This window comes from Bacillus rossius, chromosome 1 (genome assembly GCF_032445375.1).
Source record: "Bacillus rossius redtenbacheri isolate Brsri chromosome 1, Brsri_v3, whole genome shotgun sequence".
Lineage (NCBI taxonomy): Eukaryota > Metazoa > Arthropoda > Insecta > Phasmatodea > Bacillidae > Bacillus > Bacillus rossius.
This window is the reverse complement of record NC_086330.1, coordinates 344,543,558-344,566,004: the sequence shown is the minus strand read 5'-3', so window position 1 is coordinate 344,566,004 and position 22,447 is coordinate 344,543,558. Positions and strand designations below refer to the sequence as shown.

The window sequence follows — 22,447 nt, the reverse complement described above, 5'->3', positions numbered from 1 at the left end:
GCCTGCTCTGAGCGACAGGCACGCTGTCTCACGATTGAACAGTGGTCGTCGATGGGTTTTCCAAGCGTCCCACACACCTCGGTCCCTTTACAGCGGCACACGTGGCTGGGAGACAAAATACTCACTGTTCCTGGTGAGAGGGTTTCTATTCCCGCAGATCATCACTCGGGAGTACAATTAACAAAACACTCGGTATGTATTTAACTGTAAAGATGCCAATGGCAAATCATGCAGCTCAGGTGCTGACCAGGACACCACGTGACCTGGCCTAGAAATTAGTCACGTCGATCGGTGTAAAATATCCTTATCAAACCTAAATTTTGAAACGAAAAAGTTTACCACTCGTAGTAGGCCTCGAAGATAAAAGATAAAGGTTTAAATACTTTAAATATTAAATAAGATTGGTGGATGCTAATAGAGCCCTTGCCTGCCAAATGATGTTAGTTCAAAGACATAGAATTCGTAACTGAACATTAGGGTTCAAAGGGTATCACTAGAAACACTGAGTATGTCTGGTGATTCATTCAAACAGAAAACTATAAAGCACCATATTAATAATAAAACTGCTGCTTAAGCCTAATATAAAGCCATTTAAATCCTGCAATTAAACTGTAGTGTATTGGAAATCCTTATCAATTAAAGGGTCACAAGTTTATGAACATAACAAAAAAATATATTCAGCAAGTACATCACATCAGACGATAGCCAAATTTAATCATTAACACATTTGTATGGGGCCTTCAAGTCATTCAATACTTGATGGATCAGTCTGACTCTGCACATGTGTAAAAAAGAAGAAACTAAAACTATGCTCCACTACCTACAAACAAATAAAAGTGAAGAATGCTTGCTGGCTTTGTTACACAGTTTGATGCATAACGTTTGTGTGTCTAGATCCATGTTTGCACAAGATGGAAAAAAAATTGTGTAAACTAATTAATATCTTAAAGTCAGTGAAAACCTGTGAAGATCTTGCTGATGTATTAAGCCAAATGATCCAAAGAAAATATTGGCAGGATAATAAACTTTATATTGTTTTTACATGTCCTTAGACAAATTAATCTAGAGTCTTACAAGAAGAAAGAGGCTCCATGGATGTGTAGCAACACTACAAAATATTTGACAATGCTGAAATTTCAAATATATATATATATAAAATCTATTTAATACATGCATGACAAATTTGAATTACTTAACTTGCACAAAGAACTCTAATTCATGTTAGGAAAGCAGCAAGGTAAAGAATGTTCTCTTGTGATGTAATTAAGTTTCTGCAACGCATTGGTCACTTTTGATTGTTTAGAAAGATGTCAAGAAGAAGGTGACACAAAAAAGTCCTTAATGCCAAAGACATAAGTTCAGTTACACTACTAATGTTTGCTCAAGACACATATATTTTAATTTTGCTAGTGAGGCATTATTCTTGAACTTCTGGAAAACACAATCTGCATGCCATAATCAGGTGAGATAATATCAGCATGAAACATAAATATATTGGATTTTATGCATTACTATGTTGTGACTTCACCAAATGTTTTTTTGTAAAGAAAAAAAATATCATTTTGAAAAAATCATTTATTTTAGCAGGGGAAGAACTTTATTACCTTGCAGAAGATCGGTACCAGTGACTCAGTACCTGATATTGGGAATCAGTTGGAGGCATTTATTTTCTGAGTATCAGACTGCACACCTTACCAACATTACTTTTAGAATTATGGTAGCCACTGTTCAAGGCCGAGAAAGCCCTCAGAGTTAAGTTACCGCCTACTAGGTGCAGGTGCACTGAAGAGATAATTTTTAATGTATCAAGTTGGTGAACAAAATACGTTCATTCCCAATCCAGTTGGTCACATCCTGCCCTGCAGAGAAATGTGTAGTTGCGATGGGGATAAATAAATCTAATTGTGGTAATTGATATCTACCTACTTACATAGACAGAGATAGTGATTAAGCTGATGAGGCTAATATGTAAGCTTTATATTGCATACATATTTGTACTCATTTAGTTCTTGAATTTATTAAAATTTTATTATAGTTAAATAATGTAATGTGGTAATATATCCTGAAAATGCAGCTAGTCCTTTTAAATATTTTGGTTTTTATTACAGACACTATTGATAGTTTTATATATAAATTTTCATGATGAATAATTAAAAATGAATCAATTACAGGCTAAAACAACATTTCAAACATTTTTGCTACCATTAAAAATTTTTTTTACCTTAAATTCTGGTGTCAACCAAAATAATGGTTTTTCACAATACATCCTTAGGACATATCTTTAAGCCTTTAAAAATAACTTTCCAAAGAAGTATCAAAATTAAAAATTGGTGTGATTAGCAACCGAGATAAGGCAGTTTTTAAAGTGAATAAATACCATAATATTAGCTGTGCCATGGAAATGATCAAACTACTAACATATTTTTATTAATTAAATGGTACAACAGGTAATGTGCCTTCATTAAATTTGCCACAGGGAGCCTTTTTTTTTTACATCGTGTTCCCAGACTATATTGTTGTTCACCACTTCCATATATATTGTTGTTTACCAGTTCACCTTCATGATTCTGCCTTGGCAAGGTGCTACGACGTGTGCGTGGCCCTTGGTTTGTCGCGCGTGTTGTAGTGGTGTGGCTGTAAATTTTATTTACCTCGGGGCAGGGAAGATATTTATTTGGTGATGATAGGTTTACGGAACTAGCTTTGTTAATTCAAAAATCCCATGCCTTCCGAAATGCAGCCGGCACTGGAGGTGAAGCCTGCCAGGCGGATCGCGCCCTTCAGACATCGGGAGTCAGCCCTAACACAACAGGCAGTGGGACTTCCGGGAGTCTGGAAAAGTCTTCTAGTTGCCTTGATTTTTTTTTGTGTGTGTCTTTGTTTCACAGAACTCTTATGCACTATTTAGGGTGCTGATTCCTCAGTCTTGAAGGTGTGTTGACTGAACTCTGTTGTGGGGGCCAACCTCACCACCTGTGCAGCAGATGATCATGTGCTTTTAGATGACAAAGATTTTCTGCCCTGTTCGTCCATCAGAGTGACTGGGATTTGTTGTTTATACGCTGAGCTGGATGAGAGGTTGCTTTCCTCCAGACCATTATTCCGTCAGGACCAGGTTCATCTTTGTGGACTCCGCAAGTAGTCGTATCATGGTGCAATGGCATCTGCGTGCCCATCTTCCACTTTTAAGTTGCATGAAGTGGTAGATTGTTTTTCTTCTGCCAAACTTCTGGTCCACGACTGCCTGCCCTTCCGTTACGTTGCACCAGGACTACCTGTCCCTTGGTTTGGCGTGTTTTCCTGTCATACCCTTATGTTGCCTTTTTCGATCCAGTTTTGCTTGTTCCTTTCTGTTGAAGCTGTTTGTCCTCAGTGGAAGAAGCGTCCTCGAGCGCCTGGCCATGCATCTGTGTGCTGGACTGGTTTTCGTGCCTTGTGTGGGTATGTATTCATTCAAGTACGGCTGGTGCAGGGTCTGTATTATCGGCAACTTAACACTTCTTCAGCAGAACCTTTGGTTTTTTAACGATTGCTTCTGCCTCGCTTTTGCCTTTAGGATGAAGGCCAGAACTGCCACTATTCTTCAAAGTTTGCACATTTCTGACTTGCAGTTTTGTGGTGTATTGTCTGTTGCAACCCATTCAGGAATGACATATCGGCTGAAATGTACTTTGGGATTCTCTATTATTTGGACCCGATGGTCAGTGGCCTAATCCAGATAGTCTACATAATTGAGAACTGTTTCCTGCCATTCCATCTCAACATTTAGTCATGGTTTAGTTGGTGTCAGGTGCAGCTGGAGTAGAAGTACTGCTGGCTTGCCTGATAAAGCAAGGCAAGTTGTGCTGTTTTAATGCAGTATTTTAGATTTGACCCTTCGTGATATTGCTTCTAGGCCAACATAGCTTGCATATATATTTCTTAACATGACTTTTGTTTTCTCTGTTGGGACAATGAGAGCCCTAAATAAAACCTCACTGTGTGTGGTAACTCAGTTCCTCTTTGCAGTGGTAAAACTGCTGTATGCTTGGAAAGCAGGTTGGTTTTCTCAGATGTCCATCCATGCTGAACAAAGTGCTTCAGCTTTTGTAGTGTTCATTTCTATCTTATTACCATCACATCTGTGATGTGATGTTCGTAACTGGTTTTGTGCTCTCCAGACTAAGAAGTTACTGTTGAACCTGTAAGTTAGAGTCTCCATTATTTGCATTCCTGCAGAGTGATACTTAATGGTCTGCTGGGACTTGCTCCTTGCTTCGTACATGTGTGACGTTCAGTGTATAATTTTGGAAAGTTAAACATTAGCTTTTTAGTAGATGTAGGTGCCTCATGAATATATTTCTTAAAAATGGTCTCAATTGGTTTGTGATCTGTGTGTCTGATGAATGTGACCATTCTCCCCCAGTGGAACATTTTGCAAGCGTAGTAGGTAGCCAAAGCTTCATTGGCAATATGTTCATAGTTCCTTTTGGTTTTCGTGAGAGTTCTGGATGCAAATGCAGCAGTTTTGTCATGTTAAAGCAACACTGTTCCCAGTCTGTACATGCTATCATCGCACTGAATGACACGGACACTTCTACATCATAGTATTGTAGTGCTGTAGTACTGGTGCTGAGGATATGTCTCTTTACATCTGCTGATACCTCTTCTTGCTGATGATTCCAAAAGCATAGAACATCCTAATGGGTTAGCTGTCTTATGGGCTTGCAAACAGTAGCCAAGTGTGTTAAAAATTTATTCCGGTAGTTAATAAAACCCTCAAATGTTTTATGTATTTTATTTTGGTTTTGTGGAGCTGGCATGTCTTGAATGGCTTGGGCCTTATCTGCATCATTTTATGAATTTTGTCTTTCAGTTTTTTTTTCTTGCTTGTTGAAGCAACTTCTGTCAATTTTCATCATACATAAACAAGAATGTCATCTGCCACTATTTCTACCGCTGGAATTTCTCTTGTTTCTTGCAATTGGTTATGAAAAATTTCTGACATGCTACACTCTTCAAAAGGAAGTCTGGACTAATGGTAATGTTCAAATGGTGTGTGGAAAGTAATTGTTATAAAAAAAACTGCAGTAATCAGTGGCGTCTCGTCAGGGCAAGCAAGGCAAGCTGTGCTTGCCCAGGCAGTTTCCAAAAATTGTATTTTTTAAATAAATATTTTATTCAGAATAGTATTTTACTTTGGCTCGTGCAGTTAGGTGTATGTATTTTTCACACTATCTTCTTGGGACCCAATACTGTGCGCTGTGCGCTATAAGAAAATAACTCGTTGACACACAAAACACGCTGTTTTAGAAGCGTTGCTAGGTTTAGAAGCGCTGGTAAGACCGCTTTCAGCAGGAAGGCTGCCGTAGTAGTTTCCTTTCGGAAGGGGGGTGGCATGGTACAAAGGTTCGAGGAGGGGATTGGCTGTAAAAATATGTGGTAGAAGCTACGAAGGTAACGCTTTCTTGTCGAACTGAAGCGAACATGGCCGAAGCAGATGGTGGAATTCTTCCGCCGACTGCTTCGGCTATGTCTGCTACAGTTCGGCACGGCAGGTGGCGAGGTGGCGTTTCAGGAATGATTGACGTGCCAGTTTCTTGGTACACGTACCAGTTAACAGAGTTTCTGATCACGTATGAAGATAATTTCTTTTGTGTTGGTACGAAAAATACCAATATTTAATTTTTACTATTCTAGTACATTTTTATGAAGTTCTTCTCTTTATTTTAAGTACTTACTTTGCCATGTGTTGTGTGTTTATATATTTTGTACCCGTTATCGATGATAATACACTCCCACTTAGTATATAAATAATGTAGAGCAGGTATTTTATTATCAGAATAATGTAAGTCGAACATTATTATTTTTCAAAAATAATTTATAATTTTAAAAAAAATATCAATTTTTCTACCTGTAGAATAGTCAATGTTCAGTTAAGAAAACTACTTAAATAGCAGTCTTTTGTACCTTGAAATCCATATTTTCCCGGGGGAGGGCCCCCGGACCCCCCCCCATGCGAACATGTTTTGGGATGAACGGAGTTGTTGCTTCCCATCATGTAAACCTCACGCCTCGCCACTGGCAGTAATTCTTAATTTATTTATTATAAAACACACATTTCAGACAGGTAGACAATTACTCCCCCCCACCCTAAAATTCAGTATTCATGCTCGATTTATTTCATAAACTCTCCTTGAATTACTAATAGAAAGTTTTCAAATTTCAGCTAAAATTTCATATTGCAAATTTATATGTATTCTGCTGATGCTTTGCAGTGGAAACACTATAGGCAATATGTCATATTATGTTTTCAACTCTTTGTTTTGTTTTGAACGTGCAGCCAAAGTTGCTCGGTTGAATTCAGACTCACGGTATATTGAATTTGTATTAACGTATTATCAGGGGTAATGCTTATCTCTTCTTGTTTTGATCACTTGTTTTCCAGCTCCTACTGAGCCACTCAATCTGAATATAGTTTCCATTTCTGGCAATGAATCAACTATAGCGTGGCAGAAGCCAAACAAAGTTAACGGCATCTTGAGGAAATTCAACGTGGTGGTGGTGATGCAAGAAACGTGGCTCCTCAGAGGGAATGTGCCAGAAATCAGAGAAGAACACGGTGTGGAAAAAGGCGACTACACTCATCAGGTACGTGTGTGTGTGTGTGTGTGTGTGTGTGTGTGCGCGCGCGCACACACACTGTTGTTAATCAGTGGTGGTCCTGTGTTGAGATCAGGTTTGGGTGGCCAATACAAACCAATTCTTTGCTCTGGCTCTGACCTGAGACCTTTTGTACAACTGTTATTGTTTGTTATTTAAAAGAAAAAAAAGTATACAGCTGTATTGTAGGAGGTATGTCTCCTTTCAATTTTCCATGGTTTCCAGTAATCACCCCAGGAAACTGCTGGAATAGTTGGTACTATGGTTTTTGTTGTTCTGTGTACGGGTCATTCTGTTGGTGGCCCTGAATATTTGATTGCACTCCACATTACAGAACTGTTTGCTTAAAGCTTCAATACACTGGCCAATCCAGACTTAACAGTAGTCAGTAAGGTTAAAGTTTAATGCAAATTTATTTGGAAGCTTACCCATCTTATCTCTTGATATACAGCATTTAGTAAGATTAATTTTGTGAATGGAATGGAAGTGGCATGGAACAAAAAATGTGTAACCACGGTGCTGCCATCTGTGGCAGATGGCATGAATCAAAGTTCACAAAGTGAAAGGGAAACTATATAGTATTAACTGTTTAATGACTTTTAACAAGGTGGGCAGTATTTAAATAAAATTCCTTGTCGAAAATCAGGTCCAAAGTCAGGGTTTAATATTTTTTAAAAGTCATTTTTGCTTTTATCAGAGCTGTTTTGGAGTTTAAAATTTTGCTTTGCAATTCAAATGATTAAATATTCAACGTAGCTGCTCCGGCAACGAATTCTAGGGGCGGGTGCGGAAACTACGTGTGATTGGCGTCAAGAAGTGAAGTTGAAGACTTAATTTTTTGTATATTTATCATGCTTGCTATTATTTTAAATTTTGTGTCCAAATTTTATATTATAAGTGTACTTGTATCATGAGAAAACACCTAGGCTAGATGTTATACATCTCTGGTGGGTACTGAAAGACTCACTGAAAGTTTTTTTTTTAAATCATTTACTGGTAAAGTTTATTTGAACATGCTACTATAAACTTATTCATTGATTAGTGAAACAGGAACAGTTATCAATGGAGATAGATATAATATTTGATGGCTAAGTAGAGCACAGATAAACATAGTAAAAAAAATATTAAAAAATTGACCAAATTAATTTCTGCTTTTAAAGAATATTGTTATAGTTTAAATAAATGGAAGCACTGAAACACAGGGCAATTCATTTTGTGCCATTATTTTATGTTTAGCACGTTTTGTTCCTGGGCAGCAGGTTGTTTTCGAACAAGCCATACCTGATTCCTTCCCTGATATCCTTAATACTTTTTTGTTCACCGTCCCAGTCTATTATTACTATGCTGTTAAAGAGACATTATGTCCTAAAAAAAAAATTACCTGAAACACTTTTTTCATTGGAATTTTTTTATTGGTGACATGTAAGTAAAAACATTTATTACTGTCACAGCAGAAGGGAAGGGGTTAGCAGCAGTTTGTTCATTCTCTCTCTCTCTCTCCTGCCCCCTCCCCCCTTGTCTTCTGAATTTACCCCTGAGTAAGCCTTAGTTCTTTGTCACTCTTCTGGAGACAGAGGATGATTAGAGACTGGAAAAATTCGCTGTTTTCATGACCTTCATGATAGTCTATATGTTCTCTGTATACTTGGGCATATTCAGCCAGTTTTCATTGGCTGCTGACTTGTGAGTCATCTCAAATAGTTTGCATGTGATTCGATACTTGTTTGGTTGAGGGTTTCTCATTGGCCCACAGACGTCCAGATGAAGAGTTCTGTGTAGTAAATGTGATGGAATTACAACATATTGCAGTGTTTATTTTATCCCCTCCTAATAAAGCAATAAAGCCTTAAGTTTTTTTTACCTCTGTTTTTTGACAATATTTTACTGGTTCCTTCATGAGGACAGCATAGCACTGCCTTGTTTGTTGGGTATGGATCAGTATTGTTTTATTGTTCTGAAATTGTTTTTACTTATTTATTAAAGTAAAGTGTTTACTGAAAATGAATGGTGAACTAACTCATTATATAAACATTAGTTTGGCTGTTTATTGTACAAAACAGTTTTCACTTTTCACTTGTGCCTTTGTGATTTATTATACTGTGTGAGAACATAAGAAGTGCTAGGTGTAAGAAGTTCAATAACTATGTTTTCAAGTACCCGTTTATAAACTACGCAAGATGCAAGGACACAACAATGCAAGCATCAGCCCATATTCAACTGTTTTGCGTTTTTGCCTTCCGTATTTGAAGTGAAGTGTTCCGAAACGTTTAAAACAGCAGATATTGTTTGAATAGAAGGCCACGATAACACTTTTATATTAAATTATTGACAGTTTCATATGTTTTCATGATAAACATGAATTAACATAAGAAGCTCAGGAAAGAAATTGGTTTTCTGTTGTTTTACAATTTTAAGTTGTAGGGTTGGTGACATCTTGCAACTTTAGTGCTTTATAAACAATCTTGATTTTCTTGCGTTGGTTGTTTATTGCATTATTGTACCATTGCGTTCCTTGTGTAGTTTATAAAACCTTCCTTAGTGGAAACCTTTTTGTATTTATCATGCTTACAAACCTTATTTTGCTAAATTCTGCCTTATTGTTTTCCTAGCTTAAGGGCTTATACCCTTCAACTTTGTACCGAGTGAGCGTGTCTGGGGTCACAGTTTCTGAAGGGCGAAATTCTACTCTCAGCTTCAAGACACCACTTGTTGAACCTGTTTTTACGGAACAGTTGTCCGTAGTGCCAAAAAGTTTCACTACTTCCACAGTGGACATTTCTTTGCCACCAGCTTCAGAGTACCTTACAAACACTAGGTAAGTTTTTTAAAATTCATTTTTAACATTGACTTTGGTTTAGTTAAAGTTTAGTGTTAGAAAATTTGAAGCATATGCAGCATTAACATTTTATTTTATTTATTATATTTTAATGACACTGTCAATGTGTTGTTACTGTAAAAATCTAACCAAACTTCTATATTGCCTAACATAAACTGACAAAAAGATTTTTACATACGACAGGTCAAAACAAATAAGTTAATATTTTTTGTTGATTCATATTAGGCAGTGGAAAATTACCCAGATGCAAATGGGTTGTTGATGAGAGTTAATATTGACGTCGACCAGGACTACGCCCTCCCTAAGCCCGATGTGCCTCACGCCACTGCCGACCCCCTCTTCTCCCACCGACACCCTCTGTTTCAAGCCTCCTGCCAACAAGTGTGTGTGTGTACAAGTGTCCGGTCGCACTGCGTGAACCCTTTCGGCGCCCACCCTAACTGGAGCAGTGGACACTGAATTTTTTTTAAATAATGTAATTCTTAAATATCTGTAATATGTAATCCTTAAATCTTAATTAACTTGTAATTTTTAAAAGGTTTTAATAGTTATGTTTAACTGTCTTTAATATTAATGTACTAATGGTAAGTTCAGCACTTCCTGCGGCCATGACACCCGGGACCCGGGGCAGTCTCTTCCGTTTGCAGTGCGGGGTAGGACGCACCTCAGCACCTCTTCGACTTCAACTTTTGCTCGTAACCGATCCGTTAACATCCACCATCGTAACTATTTTTTTAAACCTTTTTCTAATCAACCTTCGAGGCCTACCCCGGCAGCAGACTGTGTAAATTAATTAATTAAAGCTCCCTGGAGCGTTTTGGAATAATCGGTGGACTTATACTTTCGGAGCCGGGCCACGCAGTGTCCTGGTCTGCATGAAAGCTGGACTGTGTGCGTCGTCAGTGTACATGTCGGCGCCAATAAAGCTCAATATTCACCCGACTCGTTGCACTAAATTCTTGACCACGAGTTTCCCAGCACAGAGACGGAGGTGTGTGGGGCGCCTCAAGACCCCACGAGCAGTAACATAGCGTGCCCGCCGCTGAGAGCGGGCCGGTGAGTGCTAGCAGGGGGAAGTCAAGCCTAGCTCCACGTGGGTCACGTCACGGTCCTGGGACACAGTCGGTAGCCGGGTCCACATGCCCATCCACGTGGTGGCGCCCAAGGTATAAACGTATGCTGATTCGAAACTCCCCCTCACGACAATATTATAAAATTTTTAGTTTGTTTAGTAGAAAGACTTATCTTGAAGTATTATTTTGACACTGTAGCTGCATGACTTACATTCTTACTTATTTTGAAAGGGTACAAATAACATAATATACAGTGTTGGTAGCATTAAGCAATATCTAAACATGATTTTTTTTTCTAAACACTGGTACATAACTGACAGCTGATAAATAATGTTTCTTAAGAAGTTAATGGATGTTAAGACTGAAGATCAAGGAAATTTATGTGTGGGTTTTGTTTTACCTATAAGTTATGTATTTGTTGTTCTTAGAGTACTGTCATGGTGCAGAATAATATGTGAGTTAGTGACATGTCCGCTATTATAATGTTTAGTGTATTTTTCTGGTGGTTCTAAGGAACAAAAGAGACCAATAGGTAAAATTGGTTATACATTTCACTAAACTAAGTTATAAAATTTTGGAATCTCTTTTATTTTTATATAGCTAGATTTCAAAGAAATACTGCCTATTGTAGCTGTTACCATGATGTAAATTTCAGAAAATTTTTATGTAGGTTTTTGTTTCACGGTCCATAGACCCCAAAACCATTGTAAACTCAAAGGTTTATGTGTGTGTGTGTGTATATCACTTTTTGTGGACACAATAACTGTTGCAATTTTTCACAAATCACTTCCAAACTGATCTTGGTCGAGTTCGTTAATGGGTAATAGCCGACCTAAAGGGTAGAATGAGGAAGGTTTCTTGAAAAACAGAAAAATTGCTGTAACTCCCATGAAAAGAAAAATATCACATCCATTTGAACGTATTATAACTCGTAATGGTAACGGTATGTCCTACCCGGCAGACTCCACCAAATGTAGCGGTATGTCTGGGGAGTGAGAGAACCTAAACCAAAATATTGGTGGTGATGATTAATCAAAACAATAACAAATCTATTACTTTGAGGGGCGGGGGGGGGGGGGGGGGGAAACTCATAAAACGTAACTCGCTTGGCATAAAAGGTACTTTGTAATCAAAACTGTTCACAACCCGGGATCTAAAAATAATAGGTTCCTCCCCCTGTACAGGAGGTCTGGAGAGAGAAGGAATTACCTTAAAAAAAATGAGTAAACAATTAATTCTAAAGAAAGTGCATTTATTACACGAGATCTTAAACTCATACAAAAGTATTAACTTTTACATTTAAACTAAATAAATAAAATCTAGGGCATTATGAAAATCAGTCTTATTAGTTGCTTTACAATTAAGTACTTTAACTTGAATGAACTAAAAGGGGATCTTTATTTACAAACGCTTTGATCTACGACCAGCTAGAGGGTATCAAAATCTTCTACAACGTTAAAACTCATTCTAAGTCCTTAAAGTTAACTTACACGTTATTTCAAATTATCTACCGTCAAAACATAAAATTATACGTCTAGCATAAGGTCAACAACATCTGCTCAGGTCCGGCCTCTTCAAAAACGACTCAAACATTACTTCCGTGACCCCAACTATCTTTACAGGAACGTATCTCTGTTCCGGGGCTTATGCTCTGCCTCAAATAGCCTAACATCCCTAACATCCTAACCAACTCGTTATCACAGGAGAGAAGCATAGCCTCTGATTTAAGTTTTTGATACAACCAACCATAACTGCAAGTGTTGGAGGACAAAAAAATCATAACTCCCTTCATAGGAACAACATAGAATATTTGTAAATTTTGTATTAATCTTATAATTTTTATCCAAAACTTTAGTCTGAAAATTTTTTTGATTAGATGAACCATTGCTGCAGGAAGTTGAGAAAAACAAGGGTAGAATTTTAAAAATTTCATAATTTCCATACCATGTACACTATTGATTTTGTTCAAATTTATTGTAAAACCTTAAATTATTAGTTACAACTTTATACGACCTACCATGACTCTAAGGGGTGAAATAAAAAGGGGTTGAATAACAACAAATTCATAACTCCCTTAGTAGGCTCACTATCAAATAAGTACCAATTGGTTGTAAACCTTATAATTTTTATCTAAAACTTTTGTCTGAAATAATTTTTGATAATACTTACCATTATTGCAAGGGGTTGAAAAAACAAGGTTTGAAAGTAAAAAAATAATCAATATTTTTTAAAATAGATTTACTATCATATCCATTATAATTTATTGTATGATTCCTAAACTTCATCTAAAACCTTGGCTAAAACAGTTTTTGATGAAATGAAAAGAAAAAAAAACATGGTTAAAAGTTTTAAAATATTCACTTCTTTCGTAGTATAAATTTTGTTTGAATTTATTTTAAAACATCTTAATATAATCTTAAACTTTGGTGCAAACAATTTTTATATGACCATGTTATTAGTGCAAGGGATGAAAAAATAGTGTTTGAAGGTCAAAAAAATTATTATAATTACCTTAGTTGGCATATAATATAAAATTTGTTCTAATATATTCAATGCTGGATATATGAGTTAAAAATATTTGTAATATTTTCACTGCATGGAAAATGGGCAGTTATGTTGAACTCCTGATACATGATAATTTGCATCATTGGAAAATGTAATTGTAATAAAAATGTGTGCATTATGGTCATTTAGATGAAGCACCTATTTTCTGTAATACTTCTTAGAATCATAGTATTTAGTTGTTGTTAACCAACTATTTACTAGCGTATCATTTGTGCTACAGTTATAAGAGACCTGAAGAATACACTGTCTTAACACTTGCAGATAGCTTATTAATATTATGTAAAATAACATTTCTGTGTCTGAATCACTGCATTTGGCTTTAGAAAACTTGACTTAACACTAATAGAAGGTGAAACTGATAATTTCAGCTTACTCTAGATGTCATAACTGTACCATATTAAGATGCATATTATTTTAATCCATTCAGTGAGAGCAATAGTAATTGAATTCATGAGAGGAATTTTGTGCCTACGGCCCTTATGCTATCTGCCATTGTCACGTGGAACCGTAAATACCGGGTAGCCTACTGAAATGAGTTCATTTTTTTGCAGTGCCTACTTTGTCATGGTTGGCTGTGAGAGTTGTTCTGAAGACAAGGACAGTGTTCCTCTCGTTAATGGAACATTTTGGAATGACATTTGGAATCATTCACGCCTCCAGAATTGTAGTGACATATGGATAGCTGGGGAAATAAAGGTATTCTAATTTATTGTAAAATTAATATGTAGTTGCTGTAAATTCTAAGGAATACGGTAACTTCAGGTTTGTATGCAGGGGTGTACGCAGGAGGGGAGGATGAGAGGAATATATATATATTTTTTTTTTTTCCCCTTCCCCCCATCCCCCCCCCCCTGATATCCTAAAAAAAATCTATCATTGCCACCAGCAAATAGAAAGAATTTGAAAGCAAACAGCAGGCAGAGTGGTTGTACCTTCTCCTTCAACCCCCCCCCCCCCCCCCCCCCCTCTTTCCCAGTAATTAAATTTTGCTTACGCTCCTATTTGTATATGCAATATCTCTCTCCGAGTATGTCTTTTCCAACCCTCTTTCACTCATGCCATGTATATTTCTTTATTTCTTTGCATTGGAGCAGTAGCGAGGTGGACTCTCATCCCAGAGTATCCGGGTTTGAATCCCGGCTGGCCAGCCTGGTTTCCTGAATCAACTCCAGGCAAATGCTGTGGTGGTTTCTTTCTGCGGGCCATGGCCGATTACTTTCCCTGTTACCCATTACTGTGTTGCTGAGTTCATCCGTGTCCTCTGACCTCGCTGTTGCCAATACATTTTGCCCAAGTAATAATAAAATCCTCTGATTTTCTCACCAACACAAACAGGTGCATGTGTACTAGGTCTGTGTGAATACAAGTTGTTTTGATGCGAAGCGAATATCAAATCAAATGCTTGAAATATTCACGAAATTGAATCAATTGCAAATATTGTTCTCTATGAAGCTGTATTACACTTACAATTTTATAAAATATAGGACTGAAGTAAAAAAAAAATAATTTAACGTTTGTAATGCTTGATACTGAGTATGTGCTTAAACAATTTGGCCTTATTTATAACATAAATCAATAAAAAATGTAATATAAACATGCATGATTATTAATATTGAACACTTATAAAAGAAAAGGGAGCGCCATCTTTTGATTTTTTTTAAGAAACCAACATTTTCGAGCAAAACACACACAACACAAAAAAAAAATTAAATATATTTTCATGAACAAATTTTATATTTCCAATGTTTTGAAGGTTTGCAAAAAATGCGAAGCTTCATGTAAGATGTGAAGCTTTGCACCACAACTAAAGTTTCAAATAAATAGCAAATTTTCTGATGAAATCAAATTGCATATTAAAAACCGCTTGATTGATTCGCTTAGCCAAAGTTCCATACAGACCTAATGCATTCTCACACTTGCTCTCTCAGATTTTTCACCCTTTCTTTCTTTAATTTTTTTAATTACTGTCCCTTGCTCATTCTTTCTCGCTCGCTCGACTGGGCATAGACAGAACATGCTCTCGCTCTTTCCAGTGCTGGCTCTCACATGCACGGACCTGTTGTCTCCAGGCCTGTGCGCAAGGGTAGGTATACTACCCGACTTGTTGGTAGCTGGGGAGAACTACTGACACCATTACAGAATATCGGTCAAACGTAATGTTAATACTCCTTTAAATGCTGTAGTCATTTCTAATGTTGTAAAATATATTTTTTTTAATTCTAACATTATTTATATGTATATTTTTCAAAATTATTTAATTGGATTACATTGTACTTATTTTATAATCTGTAGACAACTGCACAGGTTAAGTTTTAGGTTTCTGATCCGTAGAGAAGTCTAGCACAGGCAGCATCTGCCACCAAAGAAAGCACCAACTTACAGAATACCATAAACACCAACCCAGCCGTCACATTTTCAGCAGAAAGTTTGACTGCATATAGTATGGGGTAAGAGTTGTCTGCTCAGGAACAGTGTGTGTAGTGTGTCAAATTTAATTTAGTTGCAATGGATGTTCTTGTCATTTACTACCATTACTTAAGAGTTTGTTATACCTGAAGTATCGTGAAGGGGAAGGGGAAATCCACCTCACTTTACCTCAATGACGTTAACAATTAGAAACATAAAAAAAACAATGGCCCTTGTAAAGGGACAGGCAGAGTGCCAGACGTGTTGTGTAACCCCTAAAGAAATAAGCGTAAATATCAGAAATACAAAAATACACAACTTTATTATTCTTTAAATCAAGCCCCATATGAATGTGGAGGGGCAATAACAAGAATTACGAAAGAAAGAATTACGTAAACAGGTACTGGTGAGCAATACAAATAGCCAATATACAAATGTTATGTGCTAACGTTATTTAAATCAAGCAATTGCAGATAGAATGCTGTCTGTCCGGACGTGAGAGGTGCGGCGGAGAAAAACTGCAAACGCCCTAACGGAAAATGGGTCGAATGCAAAAACAACAAAATCAAAAAAATGCACAAGGTGAAACACACTGGCAATGCAAACCAGAAAATTACGAAACAAATTCGGTGTCCAGTAAACATTACTTTATGAGGCCACAAGGAGGCAAGCCAAACATGACGCAGAAGGCAAACTACTTAATTATCAAGAAATAAAAATGTAAGACACCGACCAGAGAACACCTCCAAGCCATGCGTAACACGGCGCGATGCCGAAGCACCCCTCACGGCGATCGCTCCCGGAACAGAACAGAACGAGCAAAATAATTACAGCCCTATATATAAAAAACCCAGATGGCGCTAGTGTCACATTCAGTAGGCCTGGAAGGAGGCGCCTACGTCACGCGGACGTCACGAGGGAGTGCGGGAGGGGGCTTTAAGGGGAACGAGGGAAGGGGAGGAGCCGGCGGGCGTCTGAATGCCGAAGCGCATGTTGCATACCAAATAAAATTTAATGAAACTGATAACAAGTTTTTCTATCCTCTCTACTCAAACTCATATGTACATGCAAGCACATGCATGTATTTGTATGTGCACACCCACACATATTTTTTTTTTTTAATCACCCATTGGATGCTAAACTTTTCACATGAATTAAGATGATTTACAATATACACAGAATCAATAGATAGGTACACTTTTTTTGTGAACATGTTGAAGATGAAGTTCCTATTCATTGTTAATGTGACATACCATAATTTTTTGACAATGATGCAAGTGCTGTTATGAATGTCGTCAGTGTTTTTAAAAAACTTTGGGCATTTTTAAAGAAGAAATGTTTTTGTTACAGTGATGATTTTTTTTTTGCACTTGTAGAGGAGTTTAAAAATAATGCAAAATCCAGGGAAGTGTAGAATCTGGTATTGTAATTGAGGAGCGTTAATTTATTGAGCATTGTTAGTTACATAAGTAAATACTCCATTATTTGTATGGCTTTTGAGTTTTTGGACATATCGAACCACCATTTTTGGTAAGTGGGAAACATGACGGTTGTTGCAGTGAGCTGGTGGATTTTCTTGTGCTATTCAGAGTGACTATTGATCATGGAAATAACGAAAGTCACGATAAAGTCCCGAAATTAACATAACGTTGCTGGACATCACTTAACTTTATTTTCCAGCAGCCTTTTTTCAACATGAATTGTTTTTGGACACTTCACTTAATTTTTAGTATCATATTCAATATAAATAGTGGTGAGCCTGGCACTGAAAATCATGTGCAAATTTTCTAAGAAAATATTTTAGTTTTCTAAAAAAAATTGGCACTTACCCGTGAGCAGTGTATGTATTTCTTATTATGTTTATTTTTCTGGTTATATAGGTATAAAAAAATACCTTGTGATATAAATAAGTTATAAGTAAACTTTATTTAAAGGTTTTGAAATTGGTTCACCAGGTATTCATAAACACCCTGGTACTCCCGCCTTCTACGCCCATTCATTTCGTTAATGCTCCATTCTCATCGCATCACCTCTCATCGTTTTTAATGGCAGTGATTTGGACGAGACGTTAAGCCCATTTATTAAATCATTATTCTGCAGAGCTTGACATTGGTATTCTTTTTTAAAATCCCTTAAAATACTTGCGTGCTATTTTTATTTTTATTTATTTTTGATGCCTCAGTCATTTTCACTGTTTATTGTATGAAAAATGATAGTAAAATATATTGACATGGTTAATATATATGTATTTCAGCCAAAGACATATCAAGTGATCTTTACTATTGGTAACAACACAGTATCAGACGACTCCATTTTCGGGAAAAACTACGTGAATCGCCCCTTGGACACCCACGCCACGTACACAGTAGTTGCGGTGGTTGTGAACCAGCAAGGAGACAAGAGGACTTTTGCTACACTAGAGCTGGCGCAAGGTCCCTTGAACCTCTTCCAAGCCCTGAACATGACCCAAGTGGCTGAGAAAGATGGCGCTGGAGCAAATATGGCCCTGATCGTGATTCTTATCATTGTTCTCATCATAGTACCAACCATAGGGTACTTTATTTACAAAAAGAGGTAAGTTTATTTCAGATAGCCTTAAATGTTAGATGTATTGTAAAAAAAATGGCAGTCAAGTTATATTTCTGCAACAAAATGTGGAAAATATATATCAGAAACTTTAATAGCTTTTCCTAGCACTATTGGTTTATTCAAATCAGACATACCGCCCAAGCTCATATAGCTCAAGAAATTTATTCTTAAAAACTTTGATACTATGTGAATTTTAAGTTGAGACCAGTTATTACTTTGTAACAATGCAAGTTTGCAGTTTTAGGTGTTTAAAAAGTCTCAAAATTGCATATTTTTATATTATATATATTTGTGTTACCATTAGTATTTATTTCTATAAGGACCTTTCAAAATTTGATTCATGTTGTAGTGATTTGACCAACATACAAAGGAAGTAACATTGTGCATAGAGTTTTTATTGTTGTTAAAAATGCAGAATTTTGAGTGAAATTTGTGGCAGTTATGTTTTATTGAAGTTGACAAATTGTTTGTTGTCCTCGTAAACTTCGAGAAAGGTTTCTGTGTGTGTGTGAAACAAACACAAGGCACTAAATAAGCTTCGGAAAGCAGTTTTACGAACACTGGGTGTAGTGATCAAAGCCAAGTTATTTTTATCAATCTCAACTGGTTTGGCTGCAGAAAGAAAGCCTAACTGGCCCAGAATGTTATCACAGTATCGAGCTTGCATGGGTGTGGATGTGGTGGTAAAGTGCAACACCTGCCACCTTGCCACATTTCCCGTGGTGCAGACATCCAGCGAGGACTTTGCAGGACTCAAACCCAGATCACTGTGGGGGACAAGTGGACAATTGGACAGACCGCTACAAAACTTGTTCGAGTAATGCACCCTGTCAACTTAATGCTTGTAACTTCACCATTAACTGGTGACCCAAAAGCAAATACAATGTATCACCCAATGCTCCTTGATCAATTTTCAACTTGTCTACTACTAGTTTTCATCTGAATTTTATGTTAATTAATTTTTCCTTAATTGTACATGTAGAGATATTTAAACTTTTGTGTAATTGAATGTTGTGCTGAAGACAACAAGTAAAATGAAGTAGTTTATAGTTTTTGACAGACCAGAAAAAATATATGTAAATGTTACAAATATATGTGTATATATTTTTTTCAGAACCTCATTTCCAGCACTTTCCAATTCAAAATTAGTAATACAAATGAAACAGCAAAAAGGTAGGCATTCCACTATCAATATATTACTTGGGGGGGGGGGGGGGGGGGGGGTGAATTATTTTTCAGCTAGCTTACAAACTGATTCCATATCTATACAATATGTATACTCATGCTCATTGTGGGATCAATTTCGGAATGTTATTAATTTTTGGGAGCATTATGGTTAGAGACCTGAAAAATTCGCGGGTTCATTTCGTGTCATGCTAAAATTCAAATAAATATACCTTAGTGCTGCTTCATTGGTCATTGGTTCACTGTTAATCTGGAGCAATGACGGCCAATCAGAGACCCTCACTCACAGAAGTGTCGAATCACAGGCCACCCAGACGAGACGACTCACGAGTCAGCAGCCAATGAACAGTTGGCATTTGCCCGAGTGTGTAGAGGATATTGGAATCCATCCTGGAGGTCATTGAACCTGCAAATTTTTCCGGTCTCTAATTATGGTGGTTGATTGTAAATCTTAAATCATGTCCTCTCTTCCATTCTTATTACAATGAGGGAGAAATTTTGTTGTCATGTTACGATAGTGAAAACAACATCTGATTGCCACTAGATAACTCACAGCTAAAGACCAGTGAGTGACTCATAGACTAAGGCCGGTATTTCAAGACAAGAAAATAAGGGTTTAGGTGTTGAACATGCTACACCTGTTCCCTAACTGTATTCTCTAGTGCACGATAGGACACTGCCAGTCCCTCATTTTCAGGGAACGGATTTTGGTGTCCTATCCGTGACCTAACTGTTGCCCAAATTCCCCACATGCACAAAGCTCACTCGTATATTTTCAATTTTGTGAATATCAGGAGACGTACCGAAAGTATCGGTGTGCCAAATGAAACTTTATGGTAGTGAAACTATCCTGACTACATTTTGTACAAGTTAATGATCATAAAAAGAAGTAATTGCAACTTAAATAGTAACTCAACCAGATTTCAAGAATGTGACTTTGTGTGGCTTTACAACCTGCAAAGCTTCAAGGGGCTCATATGGAGTGTTGAAATGACTAAATAATGTGGTCTGCCACATCCAGAGAGGGAAATGGGGACAAATGAAAATGGTACATTTGGACTGATTGAGGAAATTTCCCAGAAAATGTGTGTTACTTGTTTGGGACTAATTGGTGTTACGATGGTGCCTAGTAATGAGGCTGGTCAGAAAACCTTGAGGAGAAAATTAGAATAACACCATTTAATTTGTGCAATGCTGCTGCTATCTCTAGGATTTTTGCCACAACAATTGTATCGATGGTTGCCGAACTTGTGCTAGAATGCGTTGAAACCAGTTTCTAGCCTTGCGCAGGGCACTGTTTATTAAAATGTTTGCGTTTCTGTTACCTCCGGGATTCGGTTTGGACTCTGTTCTGGAATATGGCTCGCGAGTTAAGTTATGGTTGTATCCCAATAAGGCAGTGCTTTTTCGCTACCTTACCCAAACGTCTTGGAATACCGCCCTAAGTCCATACTTACAAAGTATTTTGTAAATAAAGGGGAAAGCTTTCAGTTTTTCAGTTATTATCGTGACAGTCGATATTTTAGGTGGTCGAATTTAAGTCTCGAGCGAAATAGACTCACTTCCTTGTTGAAACATTTCTTTCCCAGTAGATGATACCTGCATTTTGAAGCCACCGGCACCAGATCCGCCATCTGAAGACGAAGAAGTCTTTAATGACAATGACCCACAGTTACCGCTGTCGGAACGACTTTCCTGTCGAGTGGCCATCAAAGACCTTGAAAACTATGTAATGAAGGAAATATTGTCAGGAGAGCTGCAAAAACAGTATACGGTGAGTAAAAAATTTTTTTAATGAATTTGCTAATTCATGTGTTTGTCAGGGTTTTTTTTATATTCACACTTAAAGATTTTTTTTAAGGAGATATAACTTTATAGACCCATTCTTACAGTTTTTTTTCTACTGCTGTAGTTGAGTGGTTACAAAGTCATTGTGGAGGTTAATAATGGCAGGTATAAACACTTTCATGGTGGTTTAAACATATTCTTGTCAACTATCATTGTTTTTGTGTGAAGCCAATACATTTTAGTGGGTTTTTTTATTTTATTTTTATAGTTAAGATGTTTATTACAGCTTCTCTAATATTTGTTTGACATGATATTCAGGTGTTGCAGTAGTACTTAACTTCAAAGTTTGAATAGAATTCAGATACAAATATCAAAATATTCTTGAACATAAATAGCAAGCTTTGGTAAAGAAAATTGTGAACATTTTTAATGAATGATTGAAAAAAATTTGTTGTAGGCTTTCATGGCCATAATTTTACAACTATGTAGGTTTTTTTTTACTAATTTTTTGGACGTGAAAACCAGAACTAGTTGTAAATATTTTTATGATAACAAAAAAGTCATATATTAGCAAATACTTGTTCATGATTTCACACCATGGCAATAGATATTTCACATTGAGGTCTGGGCTAGAGGGCTTGATTTACGTTGATACGAGAACATTCAAACACCGGTCACGTAGCACACGCATGCGTATGTGTCAACGGTGCAAATGCCAGGAAGGAGTGGTTAGGGATGCCATGGGACCGCAAAGGGAGCAGCGTCTGACCAGGCTTAAAGGGGCAAAGCCCTGGTCAGTGTCAACTTAAAAATATATTTAAAAAACTAAGAACAAATTATTCTTTTAAATTTTGACGTGACAACGTCTAATAAATCGATGAACGCTGGCTGCACGCACAAAAAAATTGTCCCACTACGGATGTGTTTACGCATGCGTGGCATCTCTCTGGTATGTTGCGGACGGTACAGAGAATTCGGCTGGCACGTGGCGGCGTACTGGTTCGAGGTTATTGTTGTGCACCGCGCCACGGGAGTATATTCGCAAGGAAATGGCATTCTTACAAGTACGTGTTATTTTAATTACTAGTGTAAATCAGTATATTTAAACCGTGTTGTATGAGTATTGTTTTAGCTGTGTAACTAAATATTTATTGCTGGAATGACAGTTTTCACGCTTTAGTTTGACATTGGTAATTATTTGTCATGAGTTATTATTTTATCAACTAAATCACACACCGTATTATAGTTATGAGCCCACGAGCGTGTAAATATTTCGAGTCCAACAGACAATATGCTAGTTAAAAGAAATTCAAACAAATATCCTGCGTGGAATATTATTAATTAATAAACATCTGAAACAATT

The 22,447-nt window shown here is 37.0% G+C and overlaps 1 protein-coding gene across 3 annotated transcripts in view; it reads left to right on the top strand.

Annotated features, from left to right (window-relative positions):
• The window catches only part of LOC134528153 (receptor-type tyrosine-protein phosphatase T-like), a 93,767-nt gene that overhangs the window by 45,166 nt on the left and 26,154 nt on the right, over window positions 1-22,447 (top strand). For 2 of the 3 annotated variants that reach the window (XM_063361497.1, XM_063361495.1), the window contains 6 exons: window positions 6,428-6,630; window positions 9,252-9,457; window positions 13,668-13,812; window positions 17,777-18,096; window positions 19,226-19,284; window positions 20,886-21,070. In XM_063361497.1, the coding sequence (XP_063217567.1) occupies window positions 6,428-6,630; window positions 9,252-9,457; window positions 13,668-13,812; window positions 17,777-18,096; window positions 19,226-19,284; window positions 20,886-21,070 (1,118 nt within the window). The remainder of the gene's footprint in view (window positions 1-6,427; window positions 6,631-9,251; window positions 9,458-13,667; window positions 13,813-17,776; window positions 18,097-19,225; window positions 19,285-20,885; window positions 21,071-22,447) is intronic. The other variant, XM_063361496.1, reaches the window with a different exon arrangement.